Source organism: Dama dama, chromosome 19, assembly GCF_033118175.1.
Source record: "Dama dama isolate Ldn47 chromosome 19, ASM3311817v1, whole genome shotgun sequence".
In the NCBI taxonomy this organism is placed as follows: domain Eukaryota; kingdom Metazoa; phylum Chordata; class Mammalia; order Artiodactyla; family Cervidae; genus Dama; species Dama dama.
In genome coordinates, this window is record NC_083699.1 from 74,724,413 (window position 1) to 74,741,387 (window position 16,975).

The following is a 16,975-nucleotide window of genomic DNA, read 5'->3' on the forward strand; positions in this document are numbered from 1 at the left end:
CAAGTGCACATTTAGACCCCAGCGCCACTTGGTGACATCACTGCCTCTAATTTAAGGGAAACACACGGTCAGGGTCCAAGTGTCCACAGTGGCACGTGACACCAGAGCCACAACAGGCTGCTTCCTCTCTGAAGTACACGTTTCCTTCTCAGGGCCCCTTGGGCCTGCTGTGGGGCAGGACCACTGTGGCCGGCCAGCTGGGGGGCTGCCTCCCCACATCACTGTTGAAAGGATACAGGGTCTCAAAAGGAGGGAGCGGGGTGGGGGCCACCAGTGATCAGGTGAACTCACCTCAGCTGTCCACGGCCCAGGGAAACTCGTCCACAAAACATCATGGTTTAAGGGGGGTTGGGGGGGAGGCCCTGGAGAAACGCATTTTTGATTGAGCGAGTAGATCATAGGGAAAAGTCCTTGGGCATCGGTCACAAAACTCAGGTGAAAGTGTGTGAGATTTATGCTTAAGTGTCCTGCCGCCAATTCCAGACTCTGGTAACAGAGGAATGCTCACGTAATTCACCCAAACTGTACTGTTCACTGATGTCAGGATTTCCAGGTGTGCTGTTGACAGCACAGTTTCAGAAAGTGGGTGCATCTTACCAGTTGTTAACTTGGAGTAGTGTCAAGTTTGTCTGAGCAGCAATCTGTTTTTTCTCATCTTCCGTCGGGTACGGATGCTGAAAATAAAAAGGAGTGTCACTGTGAACTTTAGTTTTTAAAAAGGAACTCAAGACCATCCTGGTAAAACAGAAGCACACAAATAATTGTTAGTAAAAACTGGTGTGAACAGTGCTTTTAGCTAAAACTTAACTTTAGTCTTATATTTTTTCCCAGAAATGCCTAAAACAGAATGAAGCCTTTCTCCCAGCTGCCCAAGAACACAGGTGTTGCAGCAGCTGGTGGAAGCCCAGGCAGAGGTGTCGTCCAGACGGGAGTCTGGCTCAAAGGCCACGGGGAAGGGAAGAGATGAAGGTAAGAGCATTGGAAGTGGAGGGACTCTGGGGGCTCTGCCCAGAGGTGCTCTCTAAGCACCCGATACAACTTATGGTTTTTCTATCAGCTTCACAGGTGTCATTTCAGAACCATAAACTGTATCCATTTAAAGCAGATAAATGGCTGTGTTTTGACCCACAGCACGACAGATAATGTGATCACCCATGCACATCCTACACAGGAATCCACTGCTTCTGCACACTCACAGACGAGGAGCCCGAGCAGGGCAGGGCACACCCTCCCCAACCTGGGCTGGTGGGACAGGAGGCAGCAGGAAGCGGCCTGGACAGGCTGCCCCAGGCCATCACGTCCAGGTGACACGTTCTGTCATGGGAACTATGAGCATGAACTGGACGGGGATGCACTGTGGTCACCTTACAGCGTCTGCTAGGCTAACGAGTGTTGTCGGCAGAGAACTCAGCTGGGGGCTGGGGAAGGTGTGTCTGCTATTTCTTCTTTCTTTCATGGATGACTGAGATATGTCACTTAGAAAAAACAGAATTAAACCAGACGTAAATGCAGACACATCTGGGAAATACTGCAGGTTCAGTCCCACACTACCTCATTAAACTGAATATTGCAACAAAGTGCGTCACAAATTGTTCTGCTTCCACAAAGGTATATAAGTTTTGTTTACACTATACTGTAGTCCAATAAGTGTGTAATAAGCATTTTTGTCCAAAAAAAGTACACACCTTAATTAAAAGAAACTTTATTGCTAAAAATAATTATCATCTGAGTTCTCAGCAAGTCATGATCTTTTCACAAAAGTCACATCAAAAATGACTGAGCACAGATCATCGTAACAAACACAGTAATGACAAAAGAGTTTGAAATAAATATTGCGAGAATGACCGAAACATGACCCAGAGACACAGAGTGAGCACATGCCGCAGGAGCAGCACCGGCAGATCTGACGCACGCTGAGCTGCCACCAACATCCAACTCGCAGAAATCGCAACATCTGACAAGTGTGATGTGCTTGTGTCAAAATTCACAGAAGCACCAAAGGAAGGCAGTTTCTATCTACAGGAATAACGTGTCCAGAGGTGACTATCCTCCGCATGGGGGACCAAAGAGACATCTCCTCTGAAGCCTACATGCACTCAAGTCCCTCATTTTGCACCGACCAGGACCCCAGAGAGTGGGCAGCACCCATAAAGGAGGAGGTGGGAGTGTGTTTCAGTTCTTAAGTGAGCATCCTGTGCTGGGAAAGTCACCGTGTGTCTTGGGGACAACGGAACAGCAGCAGATTCATCTCAGCAGTGCTCCAATGCCTCACACTGACAGTAACTCACTTTCATTCCACAGAGGCGCACACACGGAGCCAAATGAGAGCTTCTGGGAACAGAAATATTGTTCTTGTCCTCTAAAAAGCTCATAAAATAAAAAGGTGACAGGAAGCAAGTACACAAACCAGGAAAAAAACAAAAGTAACAACTTCTGCCTAGAGTGTGAGGAAAACCACAAAGGGAGGATAATATTTACAGGAAACAGGGCAAGAAGACATAGAAAATGTTTACACGGGAAAAAAATTGGCATTTTAAAATGAGCCTATGAGCAAGGTCTATTTTAGAAATGATTAATACATTAAAGGAAACAACAGGAAAAAACTTAATTCCATTATGTGTGTAATAGTCCAATCACTATATTATAGACGTATTCACTAGCTGTAATAATCACAGTACATTTAGAAACATGTACGATCTGCTTTCTCACCAGGTACCTAAGCTTCCTAGTGCTTTGGGCCCTCGTTCATTGTGTTAACTAGTGCACGACCTTCCATCAAATCCATGGGTCCTGATTCACACACCACCTCATTCCCCATTATTATAATGAACATCACTGTGACATTCTAGCCATGAAATCTCTATTTCCTTCTGACTCTCTCTAGGACCAACCTCCAGATGAGGCTGTACTGTGGCAGACAACAGTGTTCTCCTTCCACATGTGTGCGTGAGCTGCCCCCTCCCGCTGGGGCCCAGCATGCAGAGCCTGACTCCAGGCAGAGGTAAGAGGCTTAGCAGTGACCGGGGCCAAGCCCCAAGGGGACACGAGGCGACAATCGGGCACTGGCCTTGGGGCTCCCAGTCGAGGGAGGACAAAGAAGATGCCAAGGAACAACCTTGGCCTTAGCCCAGGCGGCGGGCACCTCTGGGGGGGAAAGGACTGTGGAGATCTGAGGGCACCACGGTGCACCGGGCAGAGGCAAGGAGGCAGGCACAGAGGATGTGGCTGCAGGGGGTGATGACGGTCGTGATGCCAAGGGGCAGGTCTGGGCCCACCGGCTCAGCTCAGGAGCAGCCCCGGGCAGGACTGTGGAAGGAAAACCTCGTGGATGGACATGCCTGATGGAGAGGGGCTTCCTGCCGGCCTTCCTGGCCTCCCGCCCCTCTGGATGCCAGAGGCAGCCTCCGAATCTGCCAACAAGCCCCCGCCCCTCTCCTCCACCTGGACAGGCTGTAACTCAATGGGTGAGCACTTTCCTACCTCTACCCCCTTCCACCGCCCCCTCCCCCTGAAGGTCAGCCTGTCCTTCCCAACCCAGCAGCTATACCACTGTCATCCCTGAAAACTACTCGGGGTCACCCCCTCTCCTGAGTCAGGGGCGTGAGGACTGGAGCTTGGGTGGCTCATGAACAAGTCTTCCCATGAAATCAACAGACCAAGCTCCACTTCACAGTCAATAGCCCATCTGCCGACCACTCTGCCCACAAGCTCAACTCCTCACCTCCCTTTCAAATCCAACATACATAAAGTGTTGAAAGTGTTAGTTGCTCAGTCATGTCTGACTCTTTGTGACCCCATGGACTGTAACTCTGCCCATGGAATTCTCCAAACAAGAATACTGGAATAGGTTGCCATTCTCTTCTCCAGGGGATCTTCCCAACCCAGCGATCGAACCTGGGTCTCCCACATTGCAGGTAGATTCTTTACAGTCTGAGCCACCAGGGAAGCCCATAACATATATAAAACATAACCATTTTGCAAGGTTTTGCCTGAAAGCACCATTTCTCTGCCCGCTTCTCTAATCAGCCTCACCTCCCCCCTGGTATGTTCCACAGGCAATTTCTCTGAAGCCCAGGCACTGTTAGTATCAGCTGAACTCATTCCCTCTCACTAGTGGTATCCCTGGTTGATTTCAGTTTCCTGAAGCCTTTCCTCCAATTCTGGGTAGCCCGCCCTCCCGTCTCGTGGTCTATGCACTATGGACAGTTAACAAAACACCGATTCTTAAAAACTGGCCTACCAGCCCATGTAAGTCAATGCTTCCTAGACAATAAGCAGAAAGAAAGCATCTCGAAGTCGTGCTAACGGGGCAGTCACGTCTGTTCTCACCCCGATGTGCTGAAAGAGCCAGGACCGCATCACGTTGGTGGCGTGCTTCGGCAGGACCCCCCTCTTGTTCTTAGATGAGCCGTCATCTTGATGCAAGATGCTGAGATCTTGGTTTAACTGTAACTGAAGCTTTTAAACAATTGAAAATAACGTTAGACAGCATAGAACGTGATGGCATATCCAACTGGCTTATGACTGCAGGTGGTGAGAACAGCCAAGGCTCTTCTGGGTAAACAACTTATTTATAGTACAGGCACAAACAGTTGGACTCCATATGGGTTAACTTTCTGAGGATTTGGTCCCCGCATTGTAACCATTTACACTCGTGTCTCAGCTATAGCGAGTGAGGCAGGTGGGATGGGCACTGAGAAGTCAGCCGAGTCACCCGTTCTGCAGACAGGTGAGCCCCTTCTTGTGCACACCTGTCCTCATCTCGCTGCCCCTAGCAACAGACGTGACAACAGCCCATTTCCTAGCCTAAAAGCAGCCAATGAGAAAGGACAGGGAAGCCAGAAGTGCCACTAACTAGAGGAGCCAGGCCAGGAGAACAGGAAGTGTGGGCAGAGGGGCTGGAGGGCCCGGCGACCTCAGCCCAGACGGCCCCACAGCCACTTGAGACACGGCCTCCCTTACCTGAGCAGAGTATGAGATGCCTGTTCATTCCATCTTGGAAGGAAAAGGATGCATGTCTAACACCCCTCAGACAGGGGTCCTGCCATATAAACACGGGGAGAGAGCCTGGGGCCCTGTGCCCGCCCTGGGCAGCACCTCACTCCCAGCTGCTGCAGAGACATGGGGCCGTGGTGTTCACCACCCAGACCAGGGACAAAACCACGGCCCATGTGGCAGCCTCCACACTTGCACAGCAGGTCCGTGCCACTGGGATCTGTGCTTTAACTTAGAACTTACGGATGCGGCAAACTTTATACATAAATGTGCAGTAGTTTCTGCAGGTCAGTTTCAGTATCACATAGTCACTAACATAGTTTATAGGATTTGGAGGTTCATTTTGGAGAGTAAAATATATTTTCACTATATTACCTGTACTTCCTCCGAATTTATATCATTTTGGATAAATGAATGCCAACATTTAAACAGAATTTATGACTTAAAGGAGACATCACAACCATTAACTGTATCTAAAATTTCTGAAAACTCAAGATTACTACCATGAGCATGACTATTTTCTGGGATGCATGTGTGTTTTTACTGAAGGACTGGGTAGTATGAAGCATTGCCTGTACACTCATGTGTGTGTGCACATGGAAAACAAACTCTTAAAACTAGTTCCACTGGGGCTGGAATGGAGCCTGAGGTGTGCCTGCCTCATTTACGGCCTTCTTCATGACATCTGACGTGGGGCTCCATTTCGGTGTTGCTTTTCTTGTTCAGGGTGAAAGCACGTGCGGCTTCATGAACAGGGCAAGTGACAGCTGGCTGTGTCTCGACTTCACGGACACCACCAAGAGGGTCTGGGGAGGCAACTAGGCTGAGGGCTTGCGAGGGGACCAGCACGCCCAGCCCGCTGCCCTCCAGCACTGCCTGAGCCTGCACGTGGCACGGGGATTTAGAAGCCTAGGAACCTGGGTGAAAACTTAAGGAGTGAGACCTCCACCACCCCCACCATTCTCAGCGCACGTCCAATCGGCCCCAGCCCTGCAGGGACTCGGGGCATCTCCCCAGAGAACAGAACAGAAGCTGCAGCCTGAGCACAGCTGGAGAGCAGGAGGAGGGGGGCCAAGGCTAGAAAGAGGCTGAGGAAGGTTTGCACAGAAGTGCGAGACCCCCACCCACTCCTGCCCCTTCCTCAAGCAAGAAATCTAAGTCTGCTCCAGCAAAACTACACAAGGAGGAGGGCAGAATTTGGAGGTCAGGCCACAGAAGAGCCAGCTGCCACGGCGCACAGCCTGAAAAGCAGCAGACAGCATTCACATTTATACTGTGAAGAAGTCAACTCTCCCCAGACACCTGAAAGCCTCTATCACAAACCACAAATACCAAAGCAATGAACAAGGTTTGATGCAGAGGAAATGGACAGGGGACCTTCACGGATGTGATTTCAAAAAAAAAAAAAAAATCACAGAGGGCTAAGAAGAGTCTTAGAAACTAAAACTACACTTAGTATTTTAAACTTAATAGATGGGTCGGAAGATAAAAGGAAACTTCTCAGAATGTAGATAAAAAGTGGACAGTGGGAACACAAAGACAACAAAACAGAAAAATCAGTAGACTCAGCTTAGCAGGTCGCATGTCCAGTTAGTAAGGGCTCCGGGAGGACAGGATGTGCATGGGGGTGGAGGTGTCACAGAGAGTTCAGGGAAATGTCCCAGACTCAAGGATGCAAGGTCCTTGGCAGTGCCTGGCACAGAGCAGCCCAAATAGTTCTGGTAGGACCATATACACAAATTTACAGGTTTTATTACTCCCAGAACACCCCACCAGGGCCCCCATCAAATCTATTTACTCTTCTGTGAAAAATCCCACGGGGCTTGTTTCTCTGCTCCCAGCCCTGCTGCCCTGGAAGTGACAGACAGCTGGGACTTGGCGGGGGTTGGGGCTGGCCAGGACCAGGGCAGAGGGGGCTCGCTCGTCAGCCATGCTGCATGTTAAGAAGGGGCTCCACTGACCTAGCCCACACTCTGCACGTCTGCTCTGTAAACTAGAGGAAAATTGAGTCATATTCTCCCTCAAATGACAGCATGAATGAACCTCTACAAAACAAATAAGCATGTGATTTACGAGTGCTCTTCCTCTTAATTCTTCGCTATGATGCTAGGAAATGCTCTGCAAGCCAGCTCTATGTTCAGAGCCGTTGTAAATGGAAAACTTCAGGGAAAGCAGGCTCGGGGCGGGGCGGTGTAGGAAGGGTGCTAGGGGGCCTAGCCCCACCCTCCCCGCTGCTGGGCCTGGGAAGCCACCTCGTGTTGCGGGCCTGTGGGCCCAGCAGGCCCCTTGCCCAGGCCGTCTCATACCTGCTTCTGAGTTAGGAAAATGTTGACATGCCTAGGGCTGGGCCTCAAAGTGGCCAACAAGGATGTAAAAGACATCCATGCAGGCCAAAGAGAACTAACGTAAACAAAGGTCTGAAATAAGTACTGATAACAGAAACACTGCTTCTGATGCAAACCCAGCGAAGTGGGGAAAAAAACAAACAAACAACTGCATGTGTGTCTAGAATAGAAAGGAGACTGGCCTCATTTCATCACAAAGGCAGAGAGGGCAGGAGGACTTCAAGGAGGGGCACACCATAGCATTTATAGCCCTGTCTCTACTGCAAGCACAACCCCACACCCTTAGCTAGAGGCCTGCCGTCTGCCGTGAACCTCCAGGGGTCTGGGAAGGATGCGTCTACGCAGCCTCCAATCTCCAGCAGTGGAGACAGCTGCACAGCCCCATGTAGTGGGGAGGGGTCCTGAGTGACCTTTTCCTCCTTCCTTAGGCTTCTCTGAACTTTGCAACAATAAGGCAGACAAAAGTGAAAGACAGGCAACACGGACATTCAGACTAACTGGGGAGTACCTGAGGAAGCAGGTCTGGGACAATGACCTTCACGCAGAGGGGAGAGCTTGAGCCCAGCTCCACCTGTACCCCACACTGTGAACACACGCCCCATCCTCCCCCTGCGCTGTGAACACACGCCCACCCCACCCCGCCCCGCCCACTTCCACACACCTGGGAGTTCTGGATCCGAATGGTGCCAGGCGACAATGCCTGTGTCACCACTTGGCCTTGGGGAGTGACAACTGTGACAGGCTGATAGACTGTACCCCCTGGAAAGGATAAGAAAAGTTAAATCACCCCAAGCCTCAACAGTGAACACCATGCCTCAGTGTACTTATGGAAGAATAAAGTCGTAGCTTATGGGCTTTGAAAATCATTTCAGATGGTCACCAGCACTTTGCTAGTTGACCTATCATTTCCAGGGTGGGCGGAAGGCAGCCAGGGCTCCTCATGAGACAGTGCTGGGGGGTGGCTGGGGTAGGTGGGGAGTCCGTGAGCCCCTTCCTTGGCTCGCCTCTATTTCCTGGCACATCTTAAAGGACTCAGGCAAAGGTATGAGATAACAGTTCTTTTTACTCTAGTTATTTCTTTCATCCAATGTGCTTTCACCTTCCTGGGGAGGTTTCCTTTTGTGCAATCATGTGGGGGTTTCAGCATCAATTTCACCCCCTCCTTCAGTGCCCTTGCCCTTTTCATGATGGTTCTGATGTGCAACATCTACTAAAAACCATCACAGGAAGGAGGACAGAGTCTACAGTTCCTTGGTACATCAAGAACAGGTAACCCCAACATTAAGACTGCATTTTCATCCCTGGTCATCAATTAATAATAAGACGTATGGAATTCCAGCTGAGATATTTCAAATCCTAAAGATGATGCCATGAAAGTGTTGCACTCAATATGCCAGCAAATTTGGAAAAACTCAACAACAACTTAAGATTTTACAGGTGCTGCTAGGAGGACAATTAAAAATTGTGCTATTTAAAAATTACAGGTGGTTTTTGCCATGTATTTTCAACTTCTATATAAAATCATTCCTTCCCATATTCTTTGAAAGGGAAACACAATTTGCATAATATATTTGTTACTGAGAATTAACAAGAACCAGACATTCAAAGAGATCTAGAGGCTGGTGGTCCTGTACTGGGAACTGGCATTAATTAGAAACGTTGGTTATGTGCTGCTTCATTCTAACATGAAGGACTTTTTTCTGCAAAAGCTCAAGGAAAGTGTCTCTCTCTCTATCATCGTACCTGCCACTGTTGCCATGGTGACATTCCCCTGCTGCAAAGCGGATGCTGGCACCACGATGCCTTGGGGGCTGAGAGTGCCTGTGATGGCACTCTGAATCTGCTGCAAGTCAGAAACACACAGCAGAGAGGTTATCAGAAAACAGAAAACCCACGGTTAACACTTCACAGCAAGTGGCATAAAGGCATCATTAATAAAGGAAAGATAAAAAAAAAAATAAAAAAATAAAGGAAAGATGCTCGAGCAAAGAGCATCATCAGATGACAAATCTTCACAAGGCATGTGCTACATCCGCATCTGGAAGCCAAGAGATGCAAAACTGACTGTTAAATATGATGATCAATACTGAGATAGAACTTTCAATTTAGCTTCCAAAGATTATCTTTCACCTCATCAGCATACGAAACACACCCTACAGCCCTGGAGATATAATTAGGAAGACAAAAATTACCTGATCTCATGACACACCTTTTCCATTCAACTCAGCTCAGAGTTTTGCAAGAGCCAAAGCCTCCTGGACAAGATGAACTATTCAGAAGATGATGCCACAAGCTGGGGCTGTGGCGGGGCGGGGGCGCACCCTGGGCAGCAGAGTCTGTACCTGCCCTTCCCACTGCGCAGAGCACATCAGAGCCCCCAGGGTTCAGGTGTGTGGGGTGCCGGGTCTGCGCCTGGCCAACTGCGAGAGCCATGCAAATGTCTGTAACACCACACTGGAGGATCTACTCATCTGAAGCCAGATCCAAATGGGCTAATTTATCCATTTTCTGTGATGGCTGCCCTGGGAGTTGACAAAGGACAAGCTCTCTGCACCTGGCTTCCAGCACTGGATTGGCACAGGGCAGGCACCCAGACATTTGAGGGGTTAAACAGCCTATGTGGATATCCTTCAGAGATAATTCCTCTGTGTGCCATCACGTCTATTTGAACATAAAAGCTCTGGTCAGTCTACATCAAGTTTGCTGCATAAATATAAAGCCACCTAAATCAGTCATCTGAGCTCCCACATCAGGACCACAGAAAAAGAGGAGCAAAGTTAGACCAAAGCAAGCAGAAGGAAGGAAAAAATAAAGATGAAAACAGGAATAATGAAATTGAGAATAGAAAAACAGACAAGGCAGAGATAAGAGCTGGTTCTTTGCAAAGATCAATACACTGACAAATCCCTAGTAAGACTGACAGAAAAAAAAAAAGAGAAAACAAATTACCAATAATGGGAATGAAACAGGGGAGATCATTACAGACCCTAAAGACATCAAAAGACGAAAAAAGAATACTACTGTAAACACTCAACACACATAAATTTGACATCTGCAAAGTGCAAAATGCAGCATGAAACAGCTAATCTGAATAGCCTTATAACTAATAAGGAAACTGAATTAGTAATTTTAAAACTTCCAAAAAAGAAATCTCCAGGCCTAGGTAGTATCACTGGAGAATTCTGTCGAGCATTTAAAAAAGAATTAACACCAGTTCTACATATCTCTTCCAGAAAACAGAAGAGGAGGGAATACTCTCCAATTCATTTCATGAAACTTATATTATCCTAATACCAAAGTTAGCCAAAGACTGTACCAAAGAAAAGATAACTAAAATTAAGATCATGGCTTCCTGTCCCATCACTTAATGGCAAATAGAAGGGGGAAAAATAGAAGCAGTGACATACTTTTCCTGGGCTCCAAAATCACTGCAGATGGTGACCGCAGCCACAAAATTAAAAGACACTTGCTTCTTGAAAGGAAAGCCATGACAAACCTAGACAGCAGATTAAAAAGCAGGGACATCACTTTGCCGACAAAGGTCTGTATAGTCAAAGCTATGTTTTCTTCTGTAGTCATATACGGATGTGAGTGTTGGACCATAAAGAAAGCTGAGTGCCAAAGAACTGATGCTTTCAAACCGTGGTGCTAGAGAAGATTCTTGAGAGTCCCTTGGACTGCAAGGAGATCAAACCAGTCAATCTTAAAGGAAATCAACCCTGAATATTCATTGGAAGGTCTGACACTGAAGCTGAAGCTCCAACACTTTGGCCACCTGATGCAAAGAGTCAACTAACTAGAAAAGACCCTGATGTTGGGAAATACTGAGGGTAGGAGGAGAAGGGGGCGACTGAGGTGGTTGGATGGCATCATCGATTCAACAGACATGAGTTTTAGCAAACCCCAAGAGATAGTGAAGGACAGGGAAGCCTGGGATACTGCAGTCCATGGGGTCGAAAAGAGTCAGACACGACTTAGCAACTGAACAACAACAATTACAAAATTTATAAGGAAAGGCAAAGGAACTAGAACACCAAAGATAATTCTGAGAAAGAATAAACTAGGAGAAATCAACCTACCCAGTTTTGAGACACATATAACTGGACATGGAACAACAGGTGGTTCCAAATAGAAAAAGGAGTACGTCAAGGCTGTATACTGTCACCCTGCTTATTTAACTTATATGCAGAGTCCATCATGAGAAACTCTGGGCTGGAGGAAGCACAAGCTGGAATCAAGATGGCTGGGAAAAATATCAATAACCTCAGATATGCAGATGACACCACCCTTATGGCAGAAAGTGAAGAAGAACTAAAGAGCCTCTTGATGAAAGTGAAAGAGGAGAGTGAAAAAGTTGGCTTAAAGCTCAACATTCAGAAAACTAAGATCATGGCATCCGGTCCCATCACTTCATGGCAAATAGATGGGGAAACAGTGGAAACAGTGGCTGACTTTATTTTTCTGGGCTCCAAAATCACTGCAGATGGTGATTGCAGCCATGAAATTAAAAGACGCTTACTCCTTGGGAGGAAAGTTATGACCAACCTAGACAGCATATTAAAAAGCAGAGACATTACTTTGTCAACAAAGGTCCATCTAGTCAAGGCTATGGTTTTTCCAGTGGTCATGTATGGATGTGAGAGTTGGACTATAAAGAAAGATGAGCACCAAAGAATTGATGCTTTTGAACTGTGGTGTTGGAGAAGACTTTTGAGAGTCCCTTGGATGCAAGGAGATCCAACCAGTCCATCCTAAAGGAGATCAGTCTTGGGTGTTCAGAAGGACTGATATTGAAGCTGAAACTCCAATATTTTGGCCACCTGATGCAAAGAGCTGACTCATTTGAAAAGACACTGATGCTGGGAGGGATTGGGGGCAAGAGGAGAAGGGGACGAGAGAGGATGAGATGGTTGGATGGCATCACCAACTCAATGGACATGGGTTTGGGTAGGCTCCAGGTGTTGGTGATGGACAGGGAGGCCTGGCATGCTGCGGTTCATGGGGTCGCAAAGAGTCGGACACGACTGAGTGACTGAACTGAACTGAACTGAATAGCAGCAGGAATCAAGACTAGACAGTCTAGATACACATAACATAGAACACAGAAATAGGCCCTACTAATATACCCGACTAATTTTTGACAACAGTGCACACATAATTCCATGGAGTAAGTATAGCCTTTTCAACAAACAGCGCTGGAGCGAATGGATAAACATCGGCAAAAAAACAAACCTCAAAATGGGTCACAGGTTTAAATGTAAAATATAAAAATTTTAGAAAAAAAAAGTAAGAGAAAAACATCTTTGGAATCTAGGGTTAGACAAAGAGTTTTTAGACTTGGCACTGAAAAGTGTGACTCATAAAAGGAGATTTGATAAATAGGACTTCATCAAAATTTAAAAGGTTTGCTCTGCAAAAGACCCTAGTAAGAGGATGCAAGATAAGCTATGGACTTGGAGAAAATATTGGCAAACAATATATCTAATGAGGGACTTGGATCTAGAATGTTCATAGGTCAACAATTTTTTAAAAATCCAGTTGGAAAATAGGCAAAAGACATGAGTAGACATTCTACCAAAGAGGATACACAGATGGAAATAAGCATATGAAAAAGATGGCTGCCATTTCCCTAATGGCTAATGCGAAAGACAACCACAATGAAATGTTACCACACACTTTCAATGGCTAAATACAACAGTGCTTCAACAAGGATGAAGTTGAGGACATTATGCTAAGTAAAATACACAAAAGGAAAAATGCGTCATGGTTACCCTCATACAAGGTGCCTAGATCAGTTGAGTTCCTAGAGACATAAAGCAGGATGGTGGGGCAGGGGCTGGGGGCGGGGAGGGCGAGGGGTCAGTTTCATGGGGACGGGGCCTCAGGCTGAGAAGGGAGGGCGAGGGGTCAGTTTCATGGACGGGGCTTCAGGCCGGGAAGGGAGGGCGAGGGCTCAGCTTCATGGGGACGGGGCTTCAGGCCGGGAAGGGAGGGCGAGGGTTCAGCTTCATGGGGACGGGGCTTCAGGCCGGGAAGGGAGGGCGAGGGCTCAGTTTCATGGACGGGGCTTCAGGCTGGGAAGATACGTGTTCTGGAGATGATGGTGAGCATGGCTGCACAAGTATGTGAGGCTGCTTAATACCCGAGCTGGGCACTCTAAAATGGTGAAGGTGGTAAGTTTTGTGTTATGTGTACTTTACCATAACATTTAATTTAAATAATTAAATTATTAAATTTATAAAAAATTAAATTGTTATTAATGATTAAATTATTAAATAAATAATTAAATTATTAATTTAATACATTCATTTGCAAAATGAGAAACAAAGAAATGACTGGTGCTCCGCCTTGGGCTCTGGGTAGGATGCAGACTCAGGCCCACTTGGTTCACAGCATGGAGCCCAGGCAGGTAGTTTCTCTGGCCCGAGGGGCCATGTGTGTTCCCAGCACAGGCCATGTTCGGAGACCTGGAGGCTCCTCAGAGCAGGACAGCCGAGTACAGCTCCCCCCGCTCTGCCCCTATCTTGACAGGGCCAGTGGCCTTGGATGTCCACATGCTTCACCCTTGCTGACACCGCGGTGACCCAGCAGGCATGCAGCCCCGATGTAAATACCTGGGATTGGACGGGGGAGTATGGGCTGCCAGGTTCCCCACTCAGGAGAGTCTCGCTGTTCATCTTCGTTTTTAGACAAGCAATATAGCGACTGCAGAAATCTTTGCACAGTTCATTAACCTTTTCTAGCTCAAGAAGATGAATACGCAGAACCTGGATTGCTTTTACCATCTAGAAGCAAGAAAATCGAAACTTTCAGACAAGAACCAGGGAGCATGAGGGTAAACAGCCATCATCACCACATAAGTCTCCTGTACAGACACAGCCGCCTGAGCTGCCAGGACCAGGAGGAGGAAAACATCAGAGTCTCAGAACCACCAAGCACTTCAGCTGCGCTGACCTGTGGCTTGGTGTCGGGCTCACTTGGTGAGCAAAGGGGGAGGCCCGCCTCCCAGATGGCAGGCATAGTCTGGGAGCTGCCGGGCTCAACCTCAGTCCCCTTGGGTGACTCACCCTGGCTCTGCTCCTGTTCCTTCATCTGTAAACGAGGATGAATCTGTACCTACATCCCAGGTGGTTCTTAATTTTGAAGAAGTTCAACTTACCAACTCTGCTTGCAATGGATTCTGCTTTAGTGTCAAGTCTAAGAACTCTCTGCCTGGCCCTAGATTAGCCCCAGATCCTAAAGATTTTCTCTTACAGCTTTCCTAAAAAGTTCTTCAGTTCTATACAAAGGCACTAAATTTGGGAGTAATTTGCCTCCCAGAAGTACATAACATGGATACTAGTGATGAACCAGTACCACAAACACCACTTCCTGTGAACCCACAGCCTAAAACTCAGCTCCACCCCCGTGACCTTGGTGGCAGCGGTTCATGCATCTCCGTGGAATGAGCCAGCCAGCCAGCTGATGCCGAGAATGACCACGCACCAGCCCCGCTGGCCCTGTGGGGGGCGTCGGGCAGGAGGGCCCCGGTCCCTGCCAGCCTGGCCCACGCTGGCAGTCCTGCTCCCTGCTCACTGATGGCAGCACACGGAGGGCCAGAGGCAGAGAGCGCACATGGCCTTCATCCCCAGAGGGCGGGCGCTGTTGGTTCCATTTCCAAGATGAGCACACAGACTCAAAGTCAGACACCTCGTCTGGAAAGTCTATCTAGCTGTAAGGGTGGATACACACCGAGAAGTTAAAAACAACACCTAAGACCAGGGCAGTTTATTCAGGGAAGTTTTCTGAAAACCATTCCCCGCTGATGAGGGGCCTCGGGCTGTGGTCTGAGAGCTGGCCGACTCCTGCGGGGATCTGGTGGAAGAATGCGTCCCAGACACAGGTTACCAGAGCTGCCAGTGCTGAAGGGAACGGCTCCCCTGGGACACTGCAGCGACGTCACCCCAAGGAACACTCCACTGCCTTCAGAAAACACAGAGAACCCAGCGCTTTGGAGCAATGCACCTGGGAGGAAGCGCCCTCATGAGCCGGGCTGGCTTCGGACAGAAAGGCCGAGGGAGGCCGTGAGGGCTGGTCCCAGGCCCCCTCCACCCCGGGTCTTCACACAGTCTGTCGCCCACCACCAGTGCTGGCCTCCAGAGCAATGCCAGGGTCCACGGTCAGGGAAGAGCTGAGAGCTGAAGCTGGGCTCAGACACACTGCCTGGGAAGCCAGGCAGGGGGCACGATGATCCTGGAGGACCTTCCCAAACACTCAGGAGGGACTGAACTCCTGGCCCACTCAGGTCACAGGCTCAAGCCATCTGGTTGGATTACTACAGGAAGGGGTCACTGGAGAATGCTGGAGACCTGGCTGATGTCAAGAATTGTAAAATCCCCCTCTTCAGCAAAACCAAAAACAATCCAAAGTTCTAATTAGAAATGTACAATTTATTGAACAGATTAAATTTAGAAGAAACGAAAATGAAAACCATGAATCTTACTTACTAAGTTGTCGGTTTCTGGATCCTCACAGAAGAAGGGCTTTCCCTCCTTCTCCTGCTTCCTCACGAAGTTCTCGATGTCCACGTCGAAGCTGGCCGAAGTCGTGCCTTCTGAGCCCTGTGTAGACTGTTCACACTTTTCAAACAACAACGCTAACAATGGAAATAGTGGATGCCTGGGGAGAAAAAAAACGTTAAAATATGTGTTCTACATTTTCATGAAAATGCTTTAGTATGTATATACACACTGTTTTATATAAGAGCTTTGCTGAGATATAATTCACATGCCACACAATTCACCCACTTACAGTTTATAATTCAGTGGATTTTAGTATGTTCACAGAGTTGTGCAACCACCACCATAGTCAATTTTATAATATGTTCAACCCACCAAGGAAACCCTGTAGCTGTTGGTAATCACTCTCCATTCTCCCCCAAACCGCAGCCCCAGGTCACCACTAATCTGCTGTCTTACAGACTTGCCAGTCCTAGACATTTTTTACAAATGGAGTCATATATTATGTGACCTTCAGTGTCTGACTTCTTTCACTTAGCACGATGTTCTCAAGGCTTGTCAGTGTTGGAACATGTATCAGTCAGTACTCCATTCCTTTTTCTGGCCACGTAATATTCCATTGTATGGTTAACACCAGTTGGATAACTCTGGAATTTACATTAGATCCATATTCCGTTTTGAGTAGACTTTTGTACAGGATGTGAGACTAGGGCAAGGACCTTCTCTCTATTCACTGATGTCCAGTTGTCCCAGCACCATTCTACCTCTTCTCCACTGAGAAAATCAAGTAGACAAACTCTTCCAACTTCATTCTTCTTTCTCAAAATTGTTTTAGCAGGTCTAGTTCTTTGGCTTCCATATAAAATTTACAATCAACTTGTCTATATGTATAAATACATCCTGCTAAGATTTTCATTGGAACTGCTGCAGAGCTAAAGATCAATTTTAGGACATCTTTACTATCTTGAATCTTCCAATCCATGAACATGGTATGCCCATTATTAAGGATTTCTTTGATTGCTTGCATGGGCGTTTCACAGTTTTCAGCATAAAGTTTCTGCATGTGTTTTGTCAGATTTACACCAAAAATTTTTTGGAGCTCTTGTAATGGTATTATCTTTTTAATTTCAGTTTTCA

General features: G+C 47.5%; 1 protein-coding gene across 3 annotated transcripts in view; it reads right to left on the reverse strand.

Annotated features, from left to right (window-relative positions):
• Positions 1 to 16,975, reverse strand: part of PKNOX1 (PBX/knotted 1 homeobox 1) — a 44,793-nt gene that overhangs the window by 5,337 nt on the left and 22,481 nt on the right. For 2 of the 3 annotated variants that reach the window (XM_061167503.1, XM_061167505.1), the window contains 6 exons: positions 15,827 to 15,998; positions 13,955 to 14,125; positions 9,084 to 9,183; positions 8,002 to 8,099; positions 4,330 to 4,458; positions 598 to 674 (listed from right to left, as the gene is read on the reverse strand). In XM_061167503.1, the coding sequence (XP_061023486.1) occupies positions 598 to 674; positions 4,330 to 4,458; positions 8,002 to 8,099; positions 9,084 to 9,183; positions 13,955 to 14,125; positions 15,827 to 15,998 (747 nt within the window). The remainder of the gene's footprint in view (positions 1 to 597; positions 675 to 4,329; positions 4,459 to 8,001; positions 8,100 to 9,083; positions 9,184 to 13,954; positions 14,126 to 15,826; positions 15,999 to 16,975) is intronic. The other variant, XM_061167504.1, reaches the window with a different exon arrangement.